Source organism: Elgaria multicarinata, chromosome 20, assembly GCF_023053635.1.
Source record: "Elgaria multicarinata webbii isolate HBS135686 ecotype San Diego chromosome 20, rElgMul1.1.pri, whole genome shotgun sequence".
In the NCBI taxonomy this organism is placed as follows: domain Eukaryota; kingdom Metazoa; phylum Chordata; class Lepidosauria; order Squamata; family Anguidae; genus Elgaria; species Elgaria multicarinata.
In genome coordinates, this window is record NC_086190.1 from 5,130,937 (window position 1) to 5,156,395 (window position 25,459).

At 49.5% G+C, this 25,459-nt stretch overlaps 1 protein-coding gene across 1 annotated transcript; it reads right to left on the reverse strand.

Annotated features, from left to right (window-relative positions):
* Positions 1-1,904: 1,904 nt before the first annotated feature.
* Positions 1,905-24,934, reverse strand: EFHD2 (EF-hand domain family member D2). The gene is made up of 4 exons (XM_063145142.1): positions 24,609-24,934; positions 8,639-8,786; positions 8,174-8,308; positions 1,905-6,913 (listed from the first exon to the last, which is right to left on the reverse strand). The coding sequence occupies exons 1-4, from the start codon at positions 24,932-24,934 to the stop codon at positions 6,779-6,781; spliced, it is 744 nt and encodes a 247-aa protein (XP_063001212.1). The 3' UTR covers positions 1,905-6,778.
* Between the last annotated feature and the right edge of the window lie 525 nt (positions 24,935-25,459).

Sequence of the window (25,459 nt, forward strand, 5' to 3'; positions counted from 1 at the left end):
GATTGAGGGGAGACATGAGAGCACTCTTCAAAGACTTGAAAGGTTGTCACACAGAGGAGGGCCAGGATCTCTTCTCGATCCTCCCAGAGTGCAGGACACGGAATAACAGGCTGAAGTGACAGGAAGCCAGATTCCAGCTGGACATCAGGAAAAACTTCCTGACTGTTAGAGCAGTATGACAATAGAGCCAGTTACCTAGGGAGGTTGTGGGCTCTCCCACACTAGAGTCATTCAAGAGGCAGCTGGACAAGCGTCTGTCAGGGATGCTCTAGGGTGGATTCCTGCATTGAGCAGGGGGTTCGACTCGATCACCTTGTAGGCCCCTTCCAACTCTGCTATTCTATGATTCTATGATTCTATGAAATATATCTAAAGGCTTGTCTCCTCCTGTATTTACTGTCTCAGACTCTGAGGTCATCTTTAGAGGGCCTTCTCTAGGTGACCCCAGCAAAGGAAGCTGGGTGGGTGGTACAAGAGAGAAGGCCTTCTCAGTGGTGGCTCCCAACTTAGGAAATAAACTCCCCAAAGAGATTCACCCAATGACGGGTTTTTAATCACTGGATTATCAGTGATAGCAGAGTACAACGGTCTTAACTATGAAACTAGTAGAAGACTCAATAAATTGTAAGGCAGAGAATTTAGGTTTGTAGTGTACAAAAATAAATACTTTACTGGCAGTTCATTATGGCATAAACATTGGGAGATCTGTGAAACGATGGGTTTCAGGCAGGGCTGAAATGTGATTATTTGTACAAATGATTGTTGTTATGAAATATTGATAAAAAGCAAAAATGAAAGGGTGTTGAGATCCTGGAACTGGACTCAGATTTTTTTCTTTTTCCATATTTCTGGACCGATCTGCAAAACCCGGATAAAAGCCTTGAGTCAGCAAGAGACAATTACTGGAAAGGTCAAGTTTGCAGATGTGCTTAATTGTATAATTGGACCGTGACATAGTGTGAAGTTTTCTATGAGTGCCAATTATGTGTTGCATCAGTTGTACAGAAAAGTGTATATAAGGAGTGTTTGATATCTCTGTAACCAGCTTAAATAATCACTCTGTTCCTGTGAAGACTGTTGTCTGATGTATTTCTATCTGATCACGTGTGAGTATATTTGTACCTTGTTTATGCCATAATGAACTGCCAGTAAAGTATTTATTTTTGTACAATACAAACCTAAATTCTCTGCCTTACAATTTATTGAGTCTTCTACTAGTTTCATAGTTAAGACCGTTGTACTCTGCTATCACTGATAAGTCCAGTGATTAAAAACCCGTCACCCAACACCTCCGTGTTATCTTTGCGGCGACAGGCAAAGACCTTTCTTTTCTCCTAGGCATTTTAGGGACATTGTTCTGGGTTATGATTACAGTGATTCTGATCCGGTTTGTTGCTTTGAATGATATTGTATTTTATTCTTTTAAATATTTGTATTGTATTTTATATTTTTAGCTCTTCTATGGCAAAGAGAGCTTCGGCTAAATGTAATAAATATATAAATAAAGTTAGGTGTGGTTTTTGTTTTTAAAAACACCTTTTTATAATTTGCCCAGTGGATTGATGGCATAGAAAGGTAATTACTTAATTAATTAGTAATGGAGGGAGTTTTTTTTAAAAAAAAAACCAAGCAGACCTCAAATAATATTGTTATAGGACTGAGGTAAGCGAGTCAAACTGGCCATGTTTGTGCCAGGATTTGAACCCGGGTCTGCCCAGACCAACTTCAGATGTCTTAGCTGCAACACCACACTGCCTGAGCGTAATAAATTCAGACAACTCAAACCAGTAAGCCAAGCTGCAAAGAAGGCTAAAGGTTTCGAACAACAGGCCAAATTCCAACCCAAAGTGACCGTATGTTTTTCCACAATAGGAAGGGGGAAAAATTCTCTGGACACCACAACGTGCTTATGAAATATAATTTTGTTTTAATTATTTTTGGTTAAAAAAAATAAAATCATACCGTGGAGCAGCTTTTTGGAATTGAAAGCAAAACAACAACAACATACATTTTAAATCCATCCATAAACATTTTGGGAACAAAGCTGTAGAACAGCCTTCCTCAACCTGGGGCGCTCCAGATGTGCTGGACTGCATCTCCCAGAATGCAGAGCTGGCTGGGGCATTCTGGGAGTTGTAGTTCAACACATCTGGAGCGCCCCAGGTTGAGGAAGGCTGCTGTAGAAGAATGGAAGGAGAGATTTCATATAATGCTTTCCCAAGCCCCTCCTCGTTCCGGCATCCCCCGCCCCCCCCGCCCCAAGCACCCAAGGATGCAATATGAAAAAATAAACTGAATCTCTGAAGATCAATCAATGGGCCTTTAAAAATCTGTGACCAAAAAATACATTATTAGCAGGAGAAGTAAGTGAACAATTAGAAGTCTCCAAAGAAGAAAGAGGAAAAATGAACGTAGTAAGTGGGAAAAGAGAGGGAGAGGAGCCTTTTTGAATAAAGCAAGGTGGCAACACGTAACAAAACAGAAGGAAGTCTCTGGCTTTTAATGCTCAGTTTTTCCATTAAGCAGCCCTTCCCCAACTTGGCACTTTCCAGATGTACTGGACTACAACTCCCACAGCACAATTTTTCAGGAAGGCTAAAAGCATGCACTGCTGTGGTCTCACAGTTTTTTTTTTTAAAAAAAAACAAAAACAGCGCTATTTAAGGTTGCCAACTTATCTAAAAAAAGGTGACCCAAGCTGCTCATGTGCCTTGAACATGTTTCCCCCCCTCCAAACAAAATGAGTAGATGAAAGCATTCAAAGCGTTGAGATACACAACTGACTGAGATACTGCAAATGACTGCAGGTTACAAGGATAATTCTCACTTTGTACACCCCACTTCTTGAAAGTTTAGGGGGCACTAAAGGGGTCAGAAAGGCACCCTTGACAAAACTCCCACCCCCCACAGTTGCTGTTAAAATCATTGGTACCTTTGAACAGGAGGATCTTTTAAAGTTGGCAACACTCGTTCTATCGGTTTCTTTTGTGAGCGCGACTTTGAGAAAAGAAGAAAATATGGAGTGATCTCCCCTCTGTCAAACACATTTGAGGTTTTCTGGGACAAAACCAGAACGAGAGAATTCGGGGTTGTCCCTTTCTTTCAAGTTCACAGTGCATGCACGAAAAATAAAAATCCAGATAAACATTTAAAAGCACTTAAGGGTGGTCTCCCAGCCTGAACATTCAACACAGATGGAATGTTAAAAGAACTACAAGCATTATTCTGGAACTTTCACCCACATGGTTCTAGATTTGGGTGGATTTGCTCAAAATACATAGGTGCAAAATAAGCACTTTCCATTTTCCACAATCAGCTTTATCGTTTCCATCTTAATGGTCCACAACTCCAGCACTTGGGGTTATTGCCTTGATATAAACACACACACACTCACATACACACTATACATTATGCTGCTCAGGTGATATCCCAAACTAACCTACAATACCTTTTGACCCCACTTCATCTTCCAGGATGGGGGGGCTTTCATTAAGATGCCCCCACCCACACTGTTCAACGTCAAATTTGCTGAGACTTGGGTTCACACAACACGCTAACCCACCCTCGGTGGTCGGGTGTGGGTTGTTGTTGAACTGTGAGTTGTTTGTTGGAATTAACGTTTTGTCTGAATCCAGGACGTTTTCCGCAGAGTGGCCCTGTTTACTGTGCAGTGTGGCTCATTTTTCTCGAACGAGCCACACTGGGAACCCATGGACTGTGCGGAAAATGTCCTGGGTTCAGACAACACGCTAACCCACTGTTCAACAAACAACCCATGGTTCTGCAACAATCCGCATTCAACCACTGAGCTGAGTAACCATGTTATGTGAACAGCCCCTGAGAGTTAATTCTGTTCCGACAAGGTGCCCCCCACCAAAAAAGAGGGGTGACCACTCTGCCACCAAATACATACACTAGACCATCTCCTTTTACCCAATTGGTCTCATTAAAATGGCAAATGCACAGAGGTAAACTTAACAGCAGGGACGGAGTATTAGAAATTGAAGCTGGCCACTTAGAAGACAAGTCCTCCTTGCTTGCACAGAGGTTTGCAGGCACCCGGGGGATTCACATCATCAAGTAGATGCAACGTGTGATGAAGCTATTGAAGCTAGAGCATTTTTACTTTGGAAAAAGAAGATTGAGGGGAGACTTGGTAGCGTTCGTAAGGACTTGAAAGGTTGTTACACAGAGGTGGGCCAGGATCTCTTCTCGATCCTCCCAGAGTGCAGGACACGGAATCATGGGCTCAAGCTACAGGAAGCCAAATTCTGCCTGGACATCAGGAAAAACTTCCTGATGGTTAGAGCAGTACAACAATGGAACTAATGACCTAGGGAGGTCATGGGCTCTCCCACACTAGAGGCCTTCAAGAGGCAGCTGGACAGCCACCTGTCAGAAGACCTTTGAGGTGGATTCCTGCATTGAGCAGGGGGTTGGACTTGATGGCCTTAGAGGCATCTTCCAACTCTGCTATTCTATGATTTTATGAATTGGTCAAGTACCGAGGGAAAAGGTGACATTATAGATAGCTGCCTTGGGAAACAGAATTCCGAGTACTCTGGGCTAATCGGAAAAATCCTTGGGACGCCCCACCCTCCTTTCACAGTTCTTAGGCAAGACGTCTGAACCGTGGTACTTTGCCAGCTGTAACTGCCTCTTCCTTGCTCAATAAAAGTTGAACACATGGAATTCATGTCCACAGATGTTGGAAATATGCATCCTATAGGATTCTTCACTTGTGCAAGGGAGTGAAATGGCGAGACCTTGAGGAGGATACGCAGTGCCCACTCCTGTCCTCTAGGGGGAGCAAACACAACACCCTGTGGCCAAATGAGAACAAACTAGGGTTGTGGGAAAAATCCGTTTGTAGGGTGGAGTTCGACAGGTTTTCCTAAATTCACCCCCACCCCTGGAATTCAAATCAGTTCCCACTATGGCACATGACTCGATTGGCAGCGAGTCAGACCAGTTTACAAGCGTTCTGGGAATTTGATCCATTTTTCTTTTTAGAAGGTTCTACAATTTGTGCAAATTATGGCTGAATGTGCGTAAATTGCACAAATTGCGTTGTAATTTGCACAAATTGCTCAGACATTTGTGTAAATTCAGCTATCATGTGCACGAACGGCCCAGAATTTTGCACAAATCCAGCCGCAATTTGCACAAAGTGCTCAGACACTTGACAACTTGCTCAGACGTTTGCGTAAATTTGGCTATAATTTGCACAACTTGCTCAGAAATTTGTGCAAATTTGACCACTCAAAAAAAAAAAAAAAACTGTAAAAAGGTTCCTAGAATTCGGGGAACAGCCTGCAGCTTGGCTTGTGGATGCAAAGCGAGTCTTACACAACATGGAAGTTTTGAGTTAAAAAATAACTAGATTTCCCAGCGATGGACATCCCTAGAAGAACCACAACCATTTGCAACCAAGGATGGTTGTACTGCTCTAGTCATTCACCCTAGCGGAGAATGACTCCAGTGCCCCATGCTGTCTTCTCCTGGCAGCCTACAACCAGATGCAGGGACAGTGGGGGAATTAATTCATGCCAGGAAGAGAAACAGCTCAGGACACCTTTGATGGTGCCATGGAGTGGGGTGGAATTTGCACAAGACATCTAGGCCTGGATCTCTAACGTTGTGCCCGCAGTATACCTACAGACACCGCTCTTAGTGCCGTCTCCTCTTGTTTTAAATTGTATTTTCCAACACGTTCTATAACATTTTTAACTGGGAGTCTAGCATGCCGCCATCTTTATTTGGGTTCAACAGAATGGTTTTGTGTTTTGGACTCAAATCCCACTTCTACCTTGTATTCTGGAAAACGAGTGTTCCCAGAACACGGCAGCCATTTTTAGGCATGGACAAGCCCCCCGCAGCAGCCATTTTGTGAAAGCGCCCATGACACTCTTTCAAAATGGCAAATATTCCCAGGGACTCACGGTGTTTGGGGACCCCTGTCCTCAGAAACGTGAGACAGTTCAGCAGCCGCTACCAAGGTCGGTCAAGGAAAACAAGAGGACAGGTCAAGAAGAGGAGGCAGCTTTCTTGACTTCAAGTCCACCCAGCATGCTACCACCAGTAGCTGCACATCTCCCCCACCCCAATTTTTTTGGCAAAGCGTCACGCAAAGGACATCTAAAGTGATCCGTTAAAAGCATTCCTCGTGGGAACAGATTGCAAACGCAAAAGCTGCCATTTCGCACAAGCCGGGGTCCCTTCGACGCTCCTGTGCACACCGTGTGCCGCCCCCACATGACCACAGCGATCACTACACACCGGCAGGGACAGGAAATGATTCACGAGTCGAATGCACAAAGCCCAGGCTCAGGACACACCCAGTGGTCACAAAACTCCCACCAGACAGACAAGAGACACCATTCACAGGGGGGAAAACACGGAACGGGCCGACACGGACACGGGTACCCTCTGGATTTTCACCTGAGGTATTTCGCAGGTCAGGGAGAAACAGCGCAACGCAAAGGGGTTGATTGCACAGCCAGAAGCCTGAACGGCTCCAGATGCAAACGTGATCCTTTCCCGCATTGGTCCATACGCAAAACGTGCAGGGTTGCCTCCAACGGCCTTGCGCCTTCAACGGCCGCTCGATCCGCAGAAAAGGGGACTTGCTTCAGAGCACTGCAGGCCGAGCGGACGTTCAAGGCGCAGGTCAACAGTTGGGAACCTCCCAGGGCACCCCCCTGCCCCGAGGAACGGGAGATTGCTTCCGGGTCGTTGGAGGACGCTGTTCCCCCCAGCACCGCTCTGTCTGGCCCGGTCACTGCTTGAACGCCGACTGGAGCTCTTTAAAGGCCGCCTTCCTCTGCTTCATCTCCTCCGCTTGCCGCCGCTTCTCCTCCTGCTCCGCCTTGATCTCCTCTTCGAAGCGACTCGTGACGTTCATGGCTTGTACCTGCAATGGGGAGAAGCGGCCCGTGGGCTCAGAACAGCCGAAATTGGCAACCCGCTCCTGCTCTGTGCTGGAAAGCAGAGGAAGCACGAGGCCGAGCTTCAAACACAGGCAACCTGTGGACCACCAGCTGTTTTGCCTAGGGGTGTGCACGGACCCCCCACTCCGCTTCACTTTCAGATCCGCCATTTTCGGATCGGGCCGCTCCGCCCCGCCCCCACTCCGCCTGTGCCCACTCCGCTCCGCTCGGAGCTCCGGATCCAGATCGGAGCTCCGTTCCCCCCCCATAGGGGGGGGTTACCGGGCCCTGCCACCATCGCCGCCCATGCGGCGACGGCGGCAGAGCCCGGTAAGGGACCAAGGGAGAGGGGGACCTTACCTGCCTCCGTCCGTGGTCCATCGCCGTCTTCAATTGAGCCCGCGGTTCCACCAGGAAGTCTGGGCCGCAAGCGGCCCAGACTTCCTGCTGGAACCACGGGCTCAATTGAAGACGCTGACGGACCGCGGACGGAGGCAGGTAAGGGAGAGGAGGGCGGGGGGGGGTGTTACCGGGCCCTGCCGCCGTCGCATGGGCGACAGCGGCAGGGCCCGGTAAACCCCACTTACCTTTCCGGCGGAGCTCCGGATCGAGGCAAAGGATCCGCCTTCACCTCGATCCTCTTCGTCACGCTCCGCCGCCCCCCCAATCCTCTTCGCCTCCGCCTTAAGGGCAGGCGAAGCCCCCCGCTCCGCTCCTGCTTCTACAGTCCGATTAGAAGCGGAGCACATCCCTAGTTTTGCCTACAACTCCCAGCATCCTTCACCACTGGTTCCAGTGGATGAGGCTCGTGGGAGCTACAGGCCAAAAGACTCTCACGCTGCTGTCTGTCTCGGTTGTGCAGATGTGTGCTGTAGAGCAGCTTGGACTGCATGGATGTGGGGCCACATTCCCAACCCTGGGTGACCTCGCGGGCCGTGCTCTCGGGGGCACATCGGCAGCCAAAAACGCCACTCCTTCGACGCTGAAATTCGGCAGCAAACGACTCTGGGTTCCCTAGCAAGCAGGGCTGCTGAAGTTCTGGCCCGACCAACTGGGGTCCCAATCCACCCCTCTGAGATTCTGAGCTGCGGCCACCCGCCTCGCCTGGCCCCACCCCAACCACCCATCGCGGGGCGGTTTCCTGACTTTTGTGCCAGTCTTTCCAAAAGGATGTTATTCTTTATATCCCCACCGGATTTCTGCCAGCCCTCCACCCCACATGCGCCCACTACCCTCCTCCTTACTTTGGCCTCGAAAAAGCTTTTGGCTCCTTTGACTCCCTCTGTTGAGACGTCGATCTCTGACAGGCGGGCTAAGGCGTGCAGGCCGCTGTCCTCTTCCAACTCGCCCGCGGCGGATTTGCGGAAGATCAGAAGAAACTGAAGTAAGGGGAGAGGGAAGAGGAAAGAGCAAAAATCAACCATGAGCTTCTTGTACCGCAACTCTGAGAAAATCCCAGCGAGCGGGGAAAGGATACCAGATTTGCTTCTGGCAATGCTGTTGGCCAGTCCCCCAAAGGTGCTGCATGACCTTCACGGCCAACAATTGCCTCTTCGAAAGACCAATCTGAAAACATGCAGGAGATTTTTTTCGAGAGAATGGCACTAAAGAGAAATGAGGAATAAGACCCGTAGAATGACGTGGAACTGAGTTTTGCGCAAAGACGCAGAGGACGGTGCTGCAATGAAATATCCAGCGACGGCTCTTACCTCCCGGAAGGAGAGTTTGCTATCAAGGTCTTCGTCCACCTCCTTGATCATGTTTTTCAATCCAAGGTGGGTTTGGGGAGCCCCGAGTTTCTCCATCATCAGTTTCAACTCCATCAGGTCAATGTAACCATCCTTTCCAGCGTCGTACCTATAAAACGAGAGTGAAATTGAATAACAATGCCAACTAATTTTGCAGGCACAATTTTGCACGTTGGAAGTGGCCAGGGCCCAAGCTAGAAACGGGCGTGGTCCAAGCCAGAAATGGGCAGGGTGTGAGCCAGAAATGGGCATGGTCCAAGCCAGAAATGGGCGGTACCCGAGCTAGAAATAGGCGTGGTCTGAGCCAGAAATGGGTGTGGCCCGAGCCAGAAACGGGTGTGGTTCAAGCCTGAAATGGGCAGGGTGTGAGCCAGAAATGGGCATGGTCCAAGCCAGAAATGGGCGGTACCCGAGCTAGAAATAGGCGTGGTCTGAGCCAGAAACGGGTGTGGTTCAAGCCTGAAATGTGCCGGGCCCGAGCTAGAAATAGGCGTGGTCTGAGCCAGAAGTGGGCAGGGCCCAAGCCAGAGGCTAGATCCATTCCTTCTCTCTTTCTCTCTCTCCCCAGACTGTGGCATGGCCTGCCAGAGGAGATTCGTCAACTTAACACTCTCTCCAAGTTTAAGACACCCATAAAGACTAATCTCTTCCAGCAAACCTACCCAGATGAATTTTAAACCTAAGAATTTTGAGATGTCTTGATTGTTATTTTAATTTTGTACCGGTTTTATATGCTCTTTTAATTAATTTTATGTCTTTGATTCGTATTGTATTGTGCTAATGTTGTTCCCCCGCCTCGATCCAAAGGGAGAGGCAGTTGAGAAATAAATATTGTTAGCATGATTACCCTCCTGCTTGCTCAGGGGGCCACGGTGGAAGGGCACAGAACCGCTCCTCCCAGGGTGCTGAATGGATCACTAGGGCTTTTGACATTAGGCCGAGAGCCACATGGAATTAAGCCGAGAACCACAGCCTTCCCCACCCCCTGCCCTAAATAATAATTAGCTCATGAAATAAAAGCAAGTTGGCGTCCCCCTTCGAGAACCCAAGCAACCACCTTGTCCCTGCTGATCTGCAACAATAAAATCAGTTAATCTTGGAGGTGCCCCAAGACTTCCTATTACTGCCGTGCGTCCGGGCTTCATTTTCAGTCGAGTGGTTATAGATTAACTAATGACACAGTGCAGAGCGACACAGTCTGTTCTTTTCACATTCTCCGTCCAAAACCGGTACTGTTGGAATCAGGTGGTTATTTTCCCAATGTGAATCAGTTCAAACTGGGGGGTAGTGGGGGAAATGAGGCTTGAACTGACAAACACAATAACTGGCCCACATCAAAGCCACAGGAAGCAAAACACGCAGCCTTTCACAAACCGGGAGCCGTGTTGATCCATTTAAACACAATTTGTAAGCGTCAGTAGAAAAAAACACCACCAGCTTTTGGGACCAATCCATGCAGGTGGACGGCAGGACCAAGAAGCAGCAGACCCTTTGGAAGGGGACGGCGCCGCTGTTCCCATATTCTGACACCTGCTGCACCTGCATCCACCCACTTCATGGTAGGGCCGGCCCTGCATAGAATGTGAAGCTGGCAAAGTGGTTAGTGTGGTGGACTTTGGCTGGAGAGACCAGAGGCTGCATGAGAAAGGGGAAGATTTCCTGTACGAAAGCTTCTCTAGCATTAGAGCATACTGCTAACTCTTCAGCAGACCTGGTTTTGCTATCCAAAGTCCAGTTCAAGAACCAGACAGGAAGTGCCGCCTTTTCATGGGAACGGTCAGGGCGTGATTCTCTTTGCATTGCGGCCTGCAAATACGCCTTATCATAAAACCTTATAAACCAACAAAAGGTCCATGCTGTGGAGGTGTTCCATGTATAGAATCATAGAACAGCAGAGTTGGAAGGGGCCTACAAGGCCATCGAGGCCAACCCCCTGCTCCATGCAGGAATCCACCCTAAAGCATCCCTGACAGATGGTTATCCGGCTGCCTCTTGAAGGCCTCTAGTGTGGGAGAGCCCACAACCTACACCCTGCTGTAGTGGTGGTGGTGGTGAAAAGACCGTGATAATGATGAGAGGCAGAAGTCTTCCTGACTCAAAGAGGGCTGAACAAAATGGCAACTGGGCATGTTTCGCCTGGAGAAGAGAAGATTGAGGGGAGACTTGATAGCACTCTTCAAATACTTAAAAGGTTGTCACACAGAGGAGGGCCAGGATCTCTTCTCGATCCTCCCAGAGTGCAGGACATGAAAGAACGGGCTCAAGTGACAGGAAGCCAGATTCCAGCTGGACATCAGGAAAAACTTCCTGACTGTTAGAGCAGTACGGCAATGGAACCAGTTCCCTAGGGAGGTTGTGGGCTCTCCCACACTAGAGGCCTTCAAGAGGCAGCTGGACAACCCTCTGTCAGGGATGCTTTAGGGTGGATTCCTGCATTGAGCAGGGGATTGGACTCGATGGCCTTGTAGGACCCTTTCAACTCTGCTATTCTAGGATTCTACCAACTCTCTTTTGCTTCAAACCCAAGCAAATACATTTGCACAGCTACGTTTCTGCACCTGAAATTTCAAGGTGTACGGTGAAATCTTAGCTAGAAGCCTTCTCCCCCCGCCCCATTCCCCCTCTACAAAAAAAAGGCCGACAGCACCTGACAACTTTAGAATCGTAGGATTCTTGGAATCAGAGTTTGATTAAAAATGAACAAAAAGCTTCTAGTCCTCATGGGTACCAAGACATTTGTTTTTAAAAGGCAGGGAGCGTCTGGAGAAAGCTCCAGCCGGGCCTACTATGCTGTTGTTCCTGTGGTGTAGCAGTTAGCTACAGGTTCAGATTACGGAAGTTCAGACGGGAGGGAAATAGGTTCTGAACCCCACCCATACATGCACCTCATTGAATGCTCTTGGGCCGGTCACGATCTCTCAACCTAGCCTACCTCATAGGGCTGTTGTAGGGTTTAAAGGGGGGTAGAACCTTATACACTGCCCTGAATTCCCTGGAAGAAGAGTAGGATAAAATAAAAGTAATACAAAAAAATTATTCATGACGACTTGAACTGGTCAATTTGATATTCTGGTTTCCATTTTGGAGAGTCAGCAAATTTATGTTTTATGGGTCTGAGACAGAGATTCACCCATTTCACCAAGGTTATACCCGTTTGCCCAATGCTGACAATCTCTTCATTATTAAAAAGGCAAGTTACTAGTCCCTGGGAGATTCTGATATTATTATTCTTAGCAGCGTTGTTAGCAGATGTTTTTATTCTGTTTTTATTCTTTTACCTCATTTGTTCTCCCCTCGGAAATCCTCAGCTAGGGAGCGGTATAGGGATATTGTAAATAAATAAAATGAATAAAATACACATGTCAAACAATACCTGTATCAGGACAGAGTGAAATGTCACAAAACAGAGAGCCAGCAGCGACATTTTTAGCACCACTCTGTGCATTTTATTCTAAAGGAAGTGCCATTTAATCCAATACACATAGGATTTTAGCTTAGGAGACATTTTGGGGCGGGCCCTAATCAAAGGCATTGCCTGAAGGTGGATTTTTCTTATGGGCCAAAACACCTTCTGTTGCATTTTGTGTAATTTAGGACAAAGAAAGTGTGTTTTTGAGCCAGTTGCGTAATGCAAATCTGATTGCATAATATACTTATGGATTTAAACCCTTGCTGCCTACCTATGCTTAAATGCTCCATTGTGGCACATTCAAGTGAGATTTGGCATATGCAGGGGTCCACAACCTCTTTGAGTCATAGAATCATAGAATCACAGAATAGTAGAGTTGGAAGGGGCCTCTAAGGCCCTCGAGTCCAACCCCCTGATCAATGCAGGAATCCACCTTAAAGCATCCCTGACAGGTGGTTGTCCAGCTGCCTCTTGAAGGCCTCTAGGTCATCGGGTCCACTGTCGTACTGCTCTAACAGTCAGGATGTTTTTCCTGCTGTTCGACCAGAATCTGGCTTCCTGTCACTTGAGTCCATTATTCCGTGTCCTGCACTCTGGGATGATCGAGAAGTGATCCTGGCCCTCCTCTGCATGACATTCTCAAGACAATGGGAATTGCTTCTGAGTAGACACGTTTAGCAAGCTGCTTTCACAGCAGAAGTGGAGGGTTGTTGTTTTGTGTGTGTGATGTTTTTAAACATCTTTTTCGGGAGCAAGGCTCATTTGGTGGGGGGACATGAACAACAGATATTCCTCTTCTCATGTCCACCCTTTGATGAAGCAAATTCCCTTTCCTCCTATCAGGCTGTTCCCTACAGCTGCTGCCAAACCCTGTATTTCTAGTTGAGGTCACGCAGACTCCCAAGTGCAGAGAAGCCCGTGTGATGGGGAAATCCATCACAAAAAGGGGTTGCAAAAATGCGGGTTTTGTGGCATGAAAACACGCAGTTGCTGTGGAAAAGGAGGAACGTCATGTGTCACAAGTGCGTGTGAGGCATAGTAGCACCAGAGTAAACCTCCTGCATAGATGGGCCTAATCCCTCTCTCTCTCTCTCTCTCTCTCTCTCTCACACACACACACACACACACACACACACACAGAGCAATAAAGGTTTGGGAGGTTGGGAACACCTTCCATTTCACCCCGGGTTCTCCCACGCCTTTGCTGTGGGAAACATTTGCAGACTGTCCAATATTTTCCGATTTGAAACTTCTTTTTCTTTTAAATAGGCAAAGCTTTCGAAGAATTGGCTGAGTGGATTTCAGCAACGCACTGCTGACAGCTTTGGGTGTGTTTCAGACCGCTGGAAAAGGAGCCAAACCACTTAATGTACCCTGGGCTGATTGTCTTGCGCTCTCTTGAAACGGAGGTGCTTGTTTCATGCTTGAGACTTGCAAATTTAGCTGCTTGTGGTCCACTTGAGGCTGAGGCCTTTAGAATAAGGATGCTTTTAATGTCTGGGGCACACACAAGCTCAATCGTCCACCATTTTTAAAAATTATTATTGTTTTTAACTGGGATGTTGCAAGGCAAAGGGGCTGCACTCCAAGGCCATCTTTATTCGGGTTCACTAGGGTGGTCTTGAGTTTTGAAGCTCATCCCCCCCCCCCTCTTCCTTGGACTCTGGTTCTGGGGCAAGTGATTTTTCTTCACCATTTAGCATCTGGGAAATGAGTGTTTTGTCCACCACGTCCGCCATGACAGCCACTTTAAAAACTGGTGGCCATTTTGTGAGTGCACCCACAACACTCTCAAAATCCCAAATGTGTCCACTGACCCAAAAAGATTAAAGCGGTGGTTCTTAACCGTTTTTGAGTCACGGACCCCTTTGAAAAGCTATGGACCCCCTCCCTAGAAAAATGCACATAAGCACATAAACACAACTTTGCATGCAATGAATATACTTAAAAAATCAACTCCAGTGATTCCCTTAATATAGTGAATATAAATTTTGTGAACCACCCAGAGAGCTCCGGCTATTGGGCGGTATAGAAATGTAATAAATAAATAAATAAATAAATAAATAAATAAATAATTTTTTATTTGACTTTCATGGACCCCCTGAAGCCCATCCATTAATAGAATCAAAGAATCATAGAATCATAGAATAGCAGAGTTGGAAGGGGCCTACAAGGCCATCGAGTCCAACCCCCTGCTCAATGCAGGAATCCACCCTAAAGCATCCCCGACAGATGGTTGTCCAGCTGCCTCTTGAAGGCCTCTAGTGTGGGAGAGCCCACTACCTCCCTACCTATAGAAGTATAGCTTCCAAATCACGTGAGGTACTGGTTCCTCTCTATTCGGCCCTGGTTAGGCCTCATCTAGAGTATTGCGCCCAGTTCTGGGCTCCACAATTCAAGAAGGACGCTGAACAAGCTGGAGTGTGTTCAGAGGAGGGCAACCAGGATGATCTGGAAACAAAGCCCTATGAAGAGAGACTGAAAGAACTGGGCGTGTTGAGCCTGGAGAAGAGAAGATGGAGGGGAGACATGAGAGCACTCTTCAAATACTTCAAAGGTTGTCACACAGAGGAGGGCCAGGATCATTTCTTGATCCTCCCAGAGTGCAGGACACGGAATAATGGGCTCAAGTGACAGGAAGCCAGATTCCGGCTGGGCAACAGGAAAAACTTCCTGACTGTTAGAGCAGTACGACAATGGAATCAGTTACCTAGGGAGGTTGTGGGCTCTCCCACACTAGAGGCCTTCAAGAGGCAGCTGGACAACCACCTGTCAGGGATGCTTTAGGGTGGATTCCTGCATTGAGCAGGGGGTTGGACTCGATGGCCTTGTAGGCCCCTTCTAACTCTGCTATTCTATGATTCTATGACCCCCTGGGGTTCCATGGACCCCAGGTTAAGAACCCCTGGATTAGAGTGCCGGACTACAACCAACCCAAACCAGTTTCAAATACCAACTTAGACAGAAAACAAAAGGCCATCAGTGAGGGAGGAAGCAGCAGCTAGGCACCTCTCCACCGTGCCTGGGTCCAGCTCCAGCTGAGAGCCCCCTCCCTCCTGCTGTCAACTGTAACTGCTGAACTTTGCAACTAAGATTGTAGTGCCTGAATTTGCTTTCCTTTTCCCCCTCCTCCTCCTCCTCCCTCCCAATCCCCTTTCCTTTTGTGTCATGTCTTTTAGATTGTAAGCCTGTGGGCAGGGAGTGTCAAGAAATACTTTTGTAAGCCGCCATGAGAGCCTTTTTTGGCTGAATGGCGGCATAAAAAATCCTTAAATAAATGCCCTCCCACACTAGAGGCATTCAAGAGGCAGCTGGACAACCATCTGTCAGGGATGCTTTAGGGTGGATTCCTGCATTGAGCAGGGGGTTGGACTCGATGGCCTTGTAGGCCCCTTCCAACTCTGCTATTCTATGATTCTATGAAATAAATAAATAAATAAATAAATAAATAAAACTCAGGGGTGGATCATAAACCAGACTTTCTCTCCTTCCTTCTCCATCTGACTCTACCTCACAGGAGTGTTGCAAGGGTAAAACATGCCTCCCTTGGAGGTAAGATGGGAGGAAAATGTAATGAATGAAAACAAAATTCATTAAATAAATTAAACAAACAAGCCTTAGGACGGGACGTACTTGAGCACCCAGCTGAAGTGTCACAGTACCAGGGGAAAATTTAGGTTTCAAACACTGCTGCTTTCAATATGACAGGTCGCAGTAACCACATTCACAAGAAACACGCCGCTTTAGCAGGAAAGGGGGCATTCTTACCTAATGAAAACAGCTTAAATATGTACTAGTCTAATTTACAAACTGTCACCCCTGGGGAGGCTAAGGGTGATTGTGACTTGCCCAAAGCCATGGAGTAAGTCCCTAGCAGAGGCAAAATCCAAACGCGGGACTTGCGGCCTTGAGGCTCAGTCTCTTCACCCACTCTGCTACACCAGTTTGATGAACAGAGGCCTTATTTTAAACCCAGGCTCCGGATATAACTGCACATGGAACTGCGGTGTTTCTAAGTAGGCAGACGTATGCCAGTATTATTCTGATCAGTGACTAATTCTCAGCCGCCTGTCGACCGCAGCAGTTAAGAAGGAAGAGGCCCTCTGGCCTACCATAGTTCCTCTCTCCGGGAGCACAAGATTAATCCATATGATTATTTGGTAAAGCTGATTAAAACTCAGATACATGTGTGCAAATTGCTCATACTGGGCTTAGCAGGGAAATGTGGGCTTTTCTTTTGATACCAAGAGGAAGTCTGCTCCTTTCTTCTTCTTCTCCTCTCTTTCTCATGAGCTTGTTCATCGCTGCCGCTACCTTTGCAGACAGACTCACGTCTCCTGGGTGACAGTTCAGGGCTGGAGATCGAGTGAGAACTGCAAAAGGCTGGCCACAGTGCTGAGCAGCTCAGAAGGTCCAATGTTAAAAAGGGACATTTGAAGAAATTGTGGCGGCAGAAATCGTGACGACAGTTGGGAAGAGGGTCCTTCGCGTCTGTTATCACAAACCCCTCCTCGAAATTGGTGGCACCGGGTTCAACCATCCAGCCAGGATCGTGTTCACTTATTGCACTCTTTCTGCCTCTTAAGCTCTGGTTGGCTTCCAGCAGGATTGTCCCTACCACGAGGCAGAGTGAGGCGGTTGCTTCAGGCGGCAGATTCTGGGTGGCGGCGGCAACTAGGAGGGGAGCGCTATTTGCCTGTTGGAGCGTCTGTGCTTCTTGGAAGCGCGTCTGAGTGTAGAGGGAGAAAGATGTCTGCCCCATGGCCTGCCCTGTGGCCTTCTGGTGTGGTGAAGGGTGCTGACCCATTTCCAGTGTTGAAGGAAGTTTCAACTCCCAGTCCAGACGGCTTTTGTCGATGGAATGGAAGTGGGTGTCATCTTGTCCTTTGCTTCAGGCAGCAAAATACCTTGGGCTGGCCCTAGCCCTCAGACTTGGTCTCCTGATTGGCTGGGAGCAAATGTATATCCTGATTGGCTGGGAACAATCTATATCTATATCCTGATTGTCTAGGAGACATATATTGATCGTCGGCTGGGAGCAATATCTGATTAGCTAGGAGCAATATTGCCAATAATGCTCCCAGCCAATCAGGACACCAAGTCTGTGAGCCAGGGCTAGCCCATGCATTTGGCCAGCTCCAGTCTAAACCATTTTGGGTTGGCGATCCATGCCTGAATTTTTTGTTCTTCGAAGGTCGAGGCCGAATTAGATGTGATGTTAATCATGTCACGTGACTGGGAGGGGGGAGGTTAAAAGCCCCTCCCCCTGGCTGATCCTGATCCACATCTCCCCCCCCCCCAATCCTCCCTTAGTGGCTACTGGCAGGGAATGATGGAAGTTGCAGTCCAACACATCTAAAAGACATCAGGGCATGGAAAGTGGATTTAAGGCACTGAGAAATGTTACAAATCAACATTTCTTTGTGGGGGGCGGGGGCGGCAGAAGAACCAATGTTCCCTCCGCCTGTCTTTTAAGAGCCAATTAGATGTTACATTAATTGCTTGCATGAAATTAGCACATAGATTTTAAATATCAAAGAGCCCCATGATGGCTATTTACATAAAAAAACACATGCCACTGTGCATGTTAATCTCTTAGAAGCAATTAACATAGCAAATTCATGGATGACAGGTCTATCGCTAGCTATCAGATGTCACAACCGGAGCCTGCATCAAAATGTAGCTCTTGGTCAGGCTGCCAGCCAGCCTGTTAAGCCCGCAGCAGGAACACTCCATTTCGTTCTCTTCCCCTGGCCCCCACCAATTTTCTATCCGTTCACCCCCACAACACTCAATTAGCATTCCATGGGCACTCAGCATGCGCAGTCCTTACTAGGTTGTGGGGGGCGGGGGGGGCATTGGGGAGGGGGACACTCCCGTCTGCAAGCCTTGGGTTCCCCTGCACCTGCGCACGCCTCCCTCCTCTCGTGCGTGGAAGATGTTTTGCTGCCCGAAGCAAAACGGCAAACGACTCCCTGCACCCACCCAAGTCAAGGGCTATAGGATGCAAAGCCAGGCACGTTGTTTCGGCACCATGAGACAGAAAATCCCACAAGCACACAATTCCTCACCTCTCGCAGTTAAAATACAACATTAATAAACAGATTAGCTAGCCATTTGCTGCCCTTTGAAATCTGCTGCCTCACCCTGCCTCATGGTAGGGCCGGCCCTGCAGGGAGATTCTACCGTTATCGTGACAAATCTCCAGGTCCGCTGCCTGTCGCCTTCAAGCCACATTTGGGGCATCTGGCTGGCCGCTGAAGCAACCTGGATGCTGGATGCTGGTCTGATCCAGCAGAGCTCTTACGTTTCTGTGGGGTCTGGGGCATGGGTTAGCGGGGGGCTTTCAGCATCCATGAGCAAAGGGCACCGTGCAACTGAAAGCCAACCACGGCTCTGCTCGCCAGTTTCACCGCTGCAACACGTAAGGGAGACTTAGTCATTTCCGACACGAAGGCCACAATCGAGAAGTGCGAGGGAATTGGCAAGCGGCCCGGCTCTTGCTCAAGCATCCTGCCTCCGAAAATGCCACGCAGCTCGCTCTTCTTGCTGCCGTTGGCTGCTAAGATTAGTACGGCGTTCGAACAGACACAGGGTGACAAAACACATCAGTGGGGTTGTTGAAAATCCTGCAACGCTTTGACACTGTCATACGCACGCACGCACGCACACCCCAGTCTGGCAGGAGACAGCAGCGGCTGTGGGCGAGAGGGCGAGTACTTACTCATCACCCACCAAACTTTCCCTGGTAGCCACCTTAAGCTCTGGACATTTTATCTTCAAAACTAGAGGGCACAATTCTAGCACTAAGGCTGGGCTATACAAATCCTCGTCACCACAGATCTCGACAACCTAGTCTCACCTCCCGATGCTGGACCACAAAAATCAGGGACCGGGGAGAAAGCAAGAGAAGGGACGATTCACCAATGGAACTCACTGCCACAAAATGGAGGATAGTCACAGTCATAGGCAGCTTTACGAGGTGACTAGACAAATTCACAGAGGAGAGGTCTACTCAGAGCTATTGAGCGACAGTCATGATGTACAGAGCTTCCATGTTAAGAGGCAGTGTACCACTGAATCACAACTGCCAGGTGGCCTATATGCTTTGCTTTGAAGGCCTCCCTAACACATCTGGCTCTGGCTGGAGCAGGATGCTGGCCTACATGAACACCTGGCGTCCCCAGATTGAGCGGTAGATGTACGTTGTGGCTACGATTCTCAGACTTAAAACACGGCCGTTAGGTGTCCCCCCCACCCCACCTCGGATGAATCTAGGCAGCCTGCAGTGCAAATGGAGCACCCAGGGTCAGCAGCATTGGACTACAACTCCCATTATCCCAAGCATCACACACACAACATAACAGAGACTGTATTCCGACCCTACTGGCGGGTGTTATACGTTCCAGAGCAACTTCCAAAATATTAACAATAGACACATTGCATTGCTGAAACAATTATTATTATTTAAATCCTCCATTGCAAACAGCAGTCAGTCACATTGATTAAAACGTCGCTATTGTCTCCCAGTTTTCTGTTTTATATGTAAAAGGCAGGCAGAAATAAACAGAGACCGTCTCAGTGCAAATCACAGCTGTTGATGCATCCCAGATATCCGCAACCCGGAGCCCTCCCGATGTGTTGGACTACAACTCCCATCATCCCACAGCTGTGGGATGATGAGAGTTGTAGTCCAACACATCGGGAGGGCGCCGGGTTGGGGAAGGATGGGGTACCCCTTTCAATTTGCCTCCTCTTGGACGGACAATTCGGCCAGGTCTTTGCCATGGGAGCAACTGAATGAATCCATCTCACAAGAAGAGACAGAACAGCTGCCCTTGGCCAAAATAAACAGAGTGATGACAAGTGATGGTAAGTGAAGGCAGAACCTTGAAGGTCTAGTTTTGGAGAAGAGAGGAAAGGAGGCCACGGACCCGGCAAGAGGAGCCACGAACACGGCAAGAGGAGAAACTCTAAATACGAGACGAAGGCCCGAAATGACGGCGCTTCAACTCATAAAACAAAAAACACGCAGCGTTAAGAGGAGGAGGAGGAGAGCAGCCCACGATAAAAGGAAGCAGAAAAGCAAATTAAGGAACCGAAGGGACAGGAAGCCAAGAAACCCGATCATCACATCTCGTGTTCTCGGAACGGCTTCACATTTGTGAAAGAACCAGCCCAGAGGAACAGGCACCGATCGCCTCTAAAAACAGAAGAAAAAAAACGTTCCCAGCTGCCGGAAAAAGCTTTAATAACCCCAACGCATTTCGGAATATTTCCGTTCTCGGGAGCCACTTGTCTTTTCCGCATATATCTTGCAAAAACTTGCTAATGCTTCCTCTCTTTCAAACAACTCAAGTAGCCCCCGTTTTCTCTTCTGTTTTAGGTTTGAAGTTTGCCAAAGCAAACCATGAAATACCTCGTTGCATCACACTACTGTCCAATAAATTGGATTCATAAGACATATTATTATTATTATTATTATTATTATTATTATTATTATTATTATTACTACTACTACTACTACTACTATATTTATTTGTATCCAACCTTTTGTCCAATACTGGGCCTCAAGGAAGCCTTACAAAATTTAAAACATATACATTTTAAAACCTAGGAAATGTAAAAAAATAAAATTATTGCATTTCTATCCTGCCTTTTTTCCTCCAAGGAACCCAAGGCGATGTACATAATCCTCCTCTTCTCCATTTTATCCTCACAACAACAACCCTGTGAGGTAGGGTGGGCTGAGAGGCTGTGACTGGCCCAAAGTCACCCAGTGGGTTTCCATGGCCGAGTGGGAACTAGAACCTGAATCTCCCAACTCCCAGTCCGAGACTTTACCCACTACACCACACTGGCTCTTGCATGCATGGTGTGTGTGTGTGTGTGTGTGTGTATAGACCTCATCATCATCATCATCATTTAGAGTACTATAAACTAACACAGCTCAAAGGGAGAAGATGATGCCACGTTCCGAAATTGAAATTCTTGCCGATTGCCGTCCCACACGCATACTCCCATGTTTGTGGCTTCTTAAGACTCTTCAAAATAAAAAGTTGAGAATGCAAAGGGGGGAAGGACAAATGAAACACAAGAACTGACACAGTCCAGAGACGCAACTGCTACGAATCACCAAGGGCGGCCTCTGAACGAGATGCCTGTGTGCCGTTTTGTTAAAACAATGATCAACAGACGCCCGCCTTGGATGGATGCTCCAGAGCGATGCAGTTCCTGCCTGCTGGACGATGCCCCAGCAGGGCCTACCTAGTCCAGCACCCTTATTTCCCACTTGGGCCAATCAGATGCCTCCAGGAAGCTCGGAAGGAGGGCGCAGGGGAAACACCCCTCCTTCCTGTTCTCCTTTCTCCTGCAACTGGCATTCGGTGCCATACAAGATGTCCTTTTCAAATGGACACCCATACCAGCAACCACTGATCGACAGACCTCTCATCCCCTATAAAACTGACTACTCCAGCCTTTCCCAACCTCGTGCCTCCCAGACACGCTGGACTGCAACTCCCATCATTCCATGCTGGCTGAGAATAATGGGAGCTGCAGTCCAAGTCTTCGGGAGGACAGCAGGCTGGGGAAGGTGAGTTTAACCCCATTTTAAAGCCATCTTTATTTATACGATTCAGCATTTCATTCTCCTCTTATCATCTCCACTCCTTCGTTGCCACCAAGAGATGAGCCCCAGAACCCTGGAGCTGGAGCTCAGTGGTGCAGCATCCGCTTTGCATGCAGAAGGTCCCAGGTTCAATTCCCGGCATCTCCAGATAGGGCTGGAAAAACTCCCACCTGAAACCCTGGAGGGCCGTTGCTACCAGTCTGTGTCAACAATACTGGCAGAGATTAGGCAGTTTTCTGTGTTGCGCTGCCTCAACACCCGGGATGCCGCTACACCTACATCTGGGCCTGCTTCCTCTGTGTTCTCCTGTCTTTTCGGAGCATGAGAAGCTACGGTAAGCCTGTCCCAACCGACTAGATTTAGAAGCCTGCCAATTCCCCCCTCTCTTTCGACTGTCCGTCCCTGTATGGCAGCTGAAGAGCCGGAGGAGCCTGTCAAACAATGAGACTTCTGAAGAAATGTGTCAGGTGTTCTGAGAAGAAGAGAAAGAAGAAGAAACAGCTCACTCTGTATTTCCCTTGCTGCAGGCAGTGTCTTTGCCAAAACAGGCCTTGGCTCAACTAAAGATAAGGTGGAGATAAACTTAAGAACAAAAGATGGCGAGCAAAAGATTTAAAAGGGATCCAGCACAGGTACCAACGAGGGGCCAGGTTTTGCAATGTTGCAAAGGCTTAATTTCAGAAGAAAAAATGGACCCTGGTTTCCCGTCCTTGATGCCTTTCGACAACCTTTTATCAAATCCAGCAAAACCTCTCCTGCCAAGTCTTCTACTCGCCCTAGATGAAGCGGCTGTTTACGAAGTCTCTGAGTTAAACTGCCATGTCCTTGGATCTGGTAAAATGACTGAGGTCGCTCAAAGCAAGCCCAAGGGAATTCAGAGGCAGGGACCGACCCAAAGGTGGATTGCGGCAGGAAGAGAAACAGGTGTGTACGTGTGTCTGTATGTGTGGAATTTAACCCAGGCCATTTCCTCCTCCTGTTGAATGGATCTTGCACTGTGACCCTTTGAACGGGAAAGTCCCGTCCCCCCCCCCCCGTCCCCGTGAAGAACGCAGCAGGGCAATGTCAGGTCTGCTGGGAAAATGCATTTATTTGCATTTCTTTTATTTGCATTTCTTTGCAGTTGCAAGATTGCACGGTGGGCTTTACTTCTTTGAGGCTCCCCAACCAAGGAGCTGGCCCTCAAGATGTAACCCCTGGGACTTTGATTTGGTGGCCAGCACCCATTGCAATTTAAAGGCTGCAGAATAACCCTACAGACATCGTGCCTTTCAGGGAAAGGTCTCGGTGGTAAAGGACACGCTTTGCCTGCCATAGGTCTCAGATTCAATGCCCAGCATTGCCAGTTAGAGCCGCTGCCTCTACATGAGACAACACTGAGTTAGACGAACCAAGAGCGCACAGCCCAATTTCCTCTGTTCCTTCAGAGAGCCAGACGTTCAGGCCTCCCTGGGCACACCATGGCTTCCAAACACCAGGTGTGCGCAGAAGCAAGCTCCTCGTCTTATTACTGAGAAAACGGCACTTCGCACACGCCCATGGGATCCTTCCCCTTCCCATGATCAAGGGCTGAAGCCCGGCCCAAACACCAGAGCTTCTTTTCAGCGCACGTTTGCTCTGCTTTGCGGAAATTAAGAACCCCTGCCGGTTTTTTATGCAGGTTTTGATCTGGCCTGAAATTATTATTATTCTTTTTCTTAGCAATAAACCGTTTGGCGTCCGCAGCATTCCTCAGGGAATCCGCGCGTTCCTGTAGAAGCGGAAAGGTTGAAGGCAGCTCCAGATGCGGCCGCCTCCCCCCTTTCACACAGTCTGCCCCCCTCCCCTCCTGGGCACCCCAAGTGCAGATGTGCTTGGAATACTACAAAAGCAGAACTCACCGGTGGAGGTGGGGATGGGGTGGGGAAACCAAGGTGAAAATTCCCCTCTCTTCCCCTCCCCCTTCCAAATGCAATCTCCTGGCCCACGCAGCTGCCTCCTTCTCTCCCCCCACCCCCACCCCCACCCCCACTGAGACCTTCCTTGGGCAGCTTCATAGGGCCAATTACGGTGCAGGATGTGTGCATGCAGCCCAGCTCCTGCTTTGGTCCCCAGACCAAAGACTTGAATTACAAGAGGTTTTCAAAATGCTCCCGATGAAGGGTGGAGAACATGGGGCGGGGGGGGGGGGTGGAGGAGACAGGGATTGTGGGGTTTCCTTCAGGGCCCCTCGGCCTTTTCCCCACAATTCAGCCGATGTGCCAACCCAGCGCATTGCAACAGAACATGCCTCTCCTTCTAGAGCATCGCTTTGCCAAAGAGGGAAAAGCAGAAGTCCTTTTGGGTGGAAGCCAGCAAGCCCCAAAGGCCCCTCTCTAGAGTTGGGGGTCTGTGTGTGTGTGTGTGTGTGTGTGTGTGTGTGTAGGGTGAATCACTGACACGCCCCATGTTACGCCAGGAAGTCCAATGCTCAAATTATGGGGGGAGAAAAACACACCAAATAGGAGCCGCAAGGCCAATTCTGCTCACCCATAGAGACCTACATTCACCATCCTGTACCCTGATGGTGCTATATAAATAAGTAAATAAATAATAATGAAAACTGGCCTAGGCCACCGGCCATCCAGATGTGCTCAAGCCTTGGCAACCAAGAGAGAGGGGGGGAAGAGCTCCTGAGCTAGTACAGAGTGCATTTCTATAAGGATCAAGGGCGAGTAGGACGGAGGGGGGAGAGAAAAAGCACGCGTGAGCGTCTCCTCAGCACTCTCCCGAGGAGTGGGGCTACCACCCTCAGGGGATGATGGGAATTGTAGCCCCCCGGCCCCTCCCCAGGTCTGGTTGGGGAAGGCAGCGCCGGCCTCCACACACGCTCAGAGGCACTGCCTCCCGCCCGCCCGCCGGCGGCTACTCACTGTCGGAAGAGGCGCTCCATGTCCTTGATCTGGCGCCGGGAGAACTCGCGGAACTCGGTGTAGGGGCTGAAGACGCGGTGGCCGCCTCCCGGCGACTGGTGCGGGGAGGCGGCCGCCGACCCCGGGTCGTTGAGCTCGGAGCGCCGCTGCAGCTTGGCGCTCAGCTCGCCGTCGGCGCCGCTGCCCAGGGCCGGCTCTCCGGCGTCGGCGTCGGCGTCGGGCTCCGGCTCTCCGGCGGCGGCGGGCTCGTCGGGCGGCGGCCGCCCATTGTGCGCCTCCACTTGCAGGCGGCGGCTCAGCTTGGTCGCCAGCTCGTCGGTGGCCATCGCGGGAGGAGCAGCAGCCGGGCTGGGCTGGGCTGGGCTAGGTTGGGCTGAGCGGGGCCGAGCTAGCCGAGCGCGCCGCCGCCGCCTCTCGCAGCTCCGCCCCGGCGGCCTCTGAGTGGCGGCGCAGGGCGAGCCCACGCAGGGCGGGCGGGCAGCAGGGCTCCGCGGGCGCGCAGCGGCGAGCGCTGCGCAGGAGCCGCCCGCGGACGCCTGGGAAGGAGGCCAGGGAATGGCCGCCTGCCCGCCCCTTCCGCCTCCTCGCGCTTACTCCCGAGGAAGCGGGCAAGGGATCGCGGTGTGTGTGTCCACCCTCTGGGGCTTACTCCCGAGGAAGCGGGCGAGGGGGCATGGCTGGATGCCTTGGAGCGTGTTTCCTTCCAAGCTAGGGGGCACGGGATTGGGACGCCGGGGCTGCTTGCTCCCACCCACCCCCAGCCCTGTGGGACTTACTCCCGAGGAAGCGGGCAAGGGATGGGGGGGGGGAGGTGTCCACCCTCTGGGGCTTACTCCCGAGGAAGCGGGCGA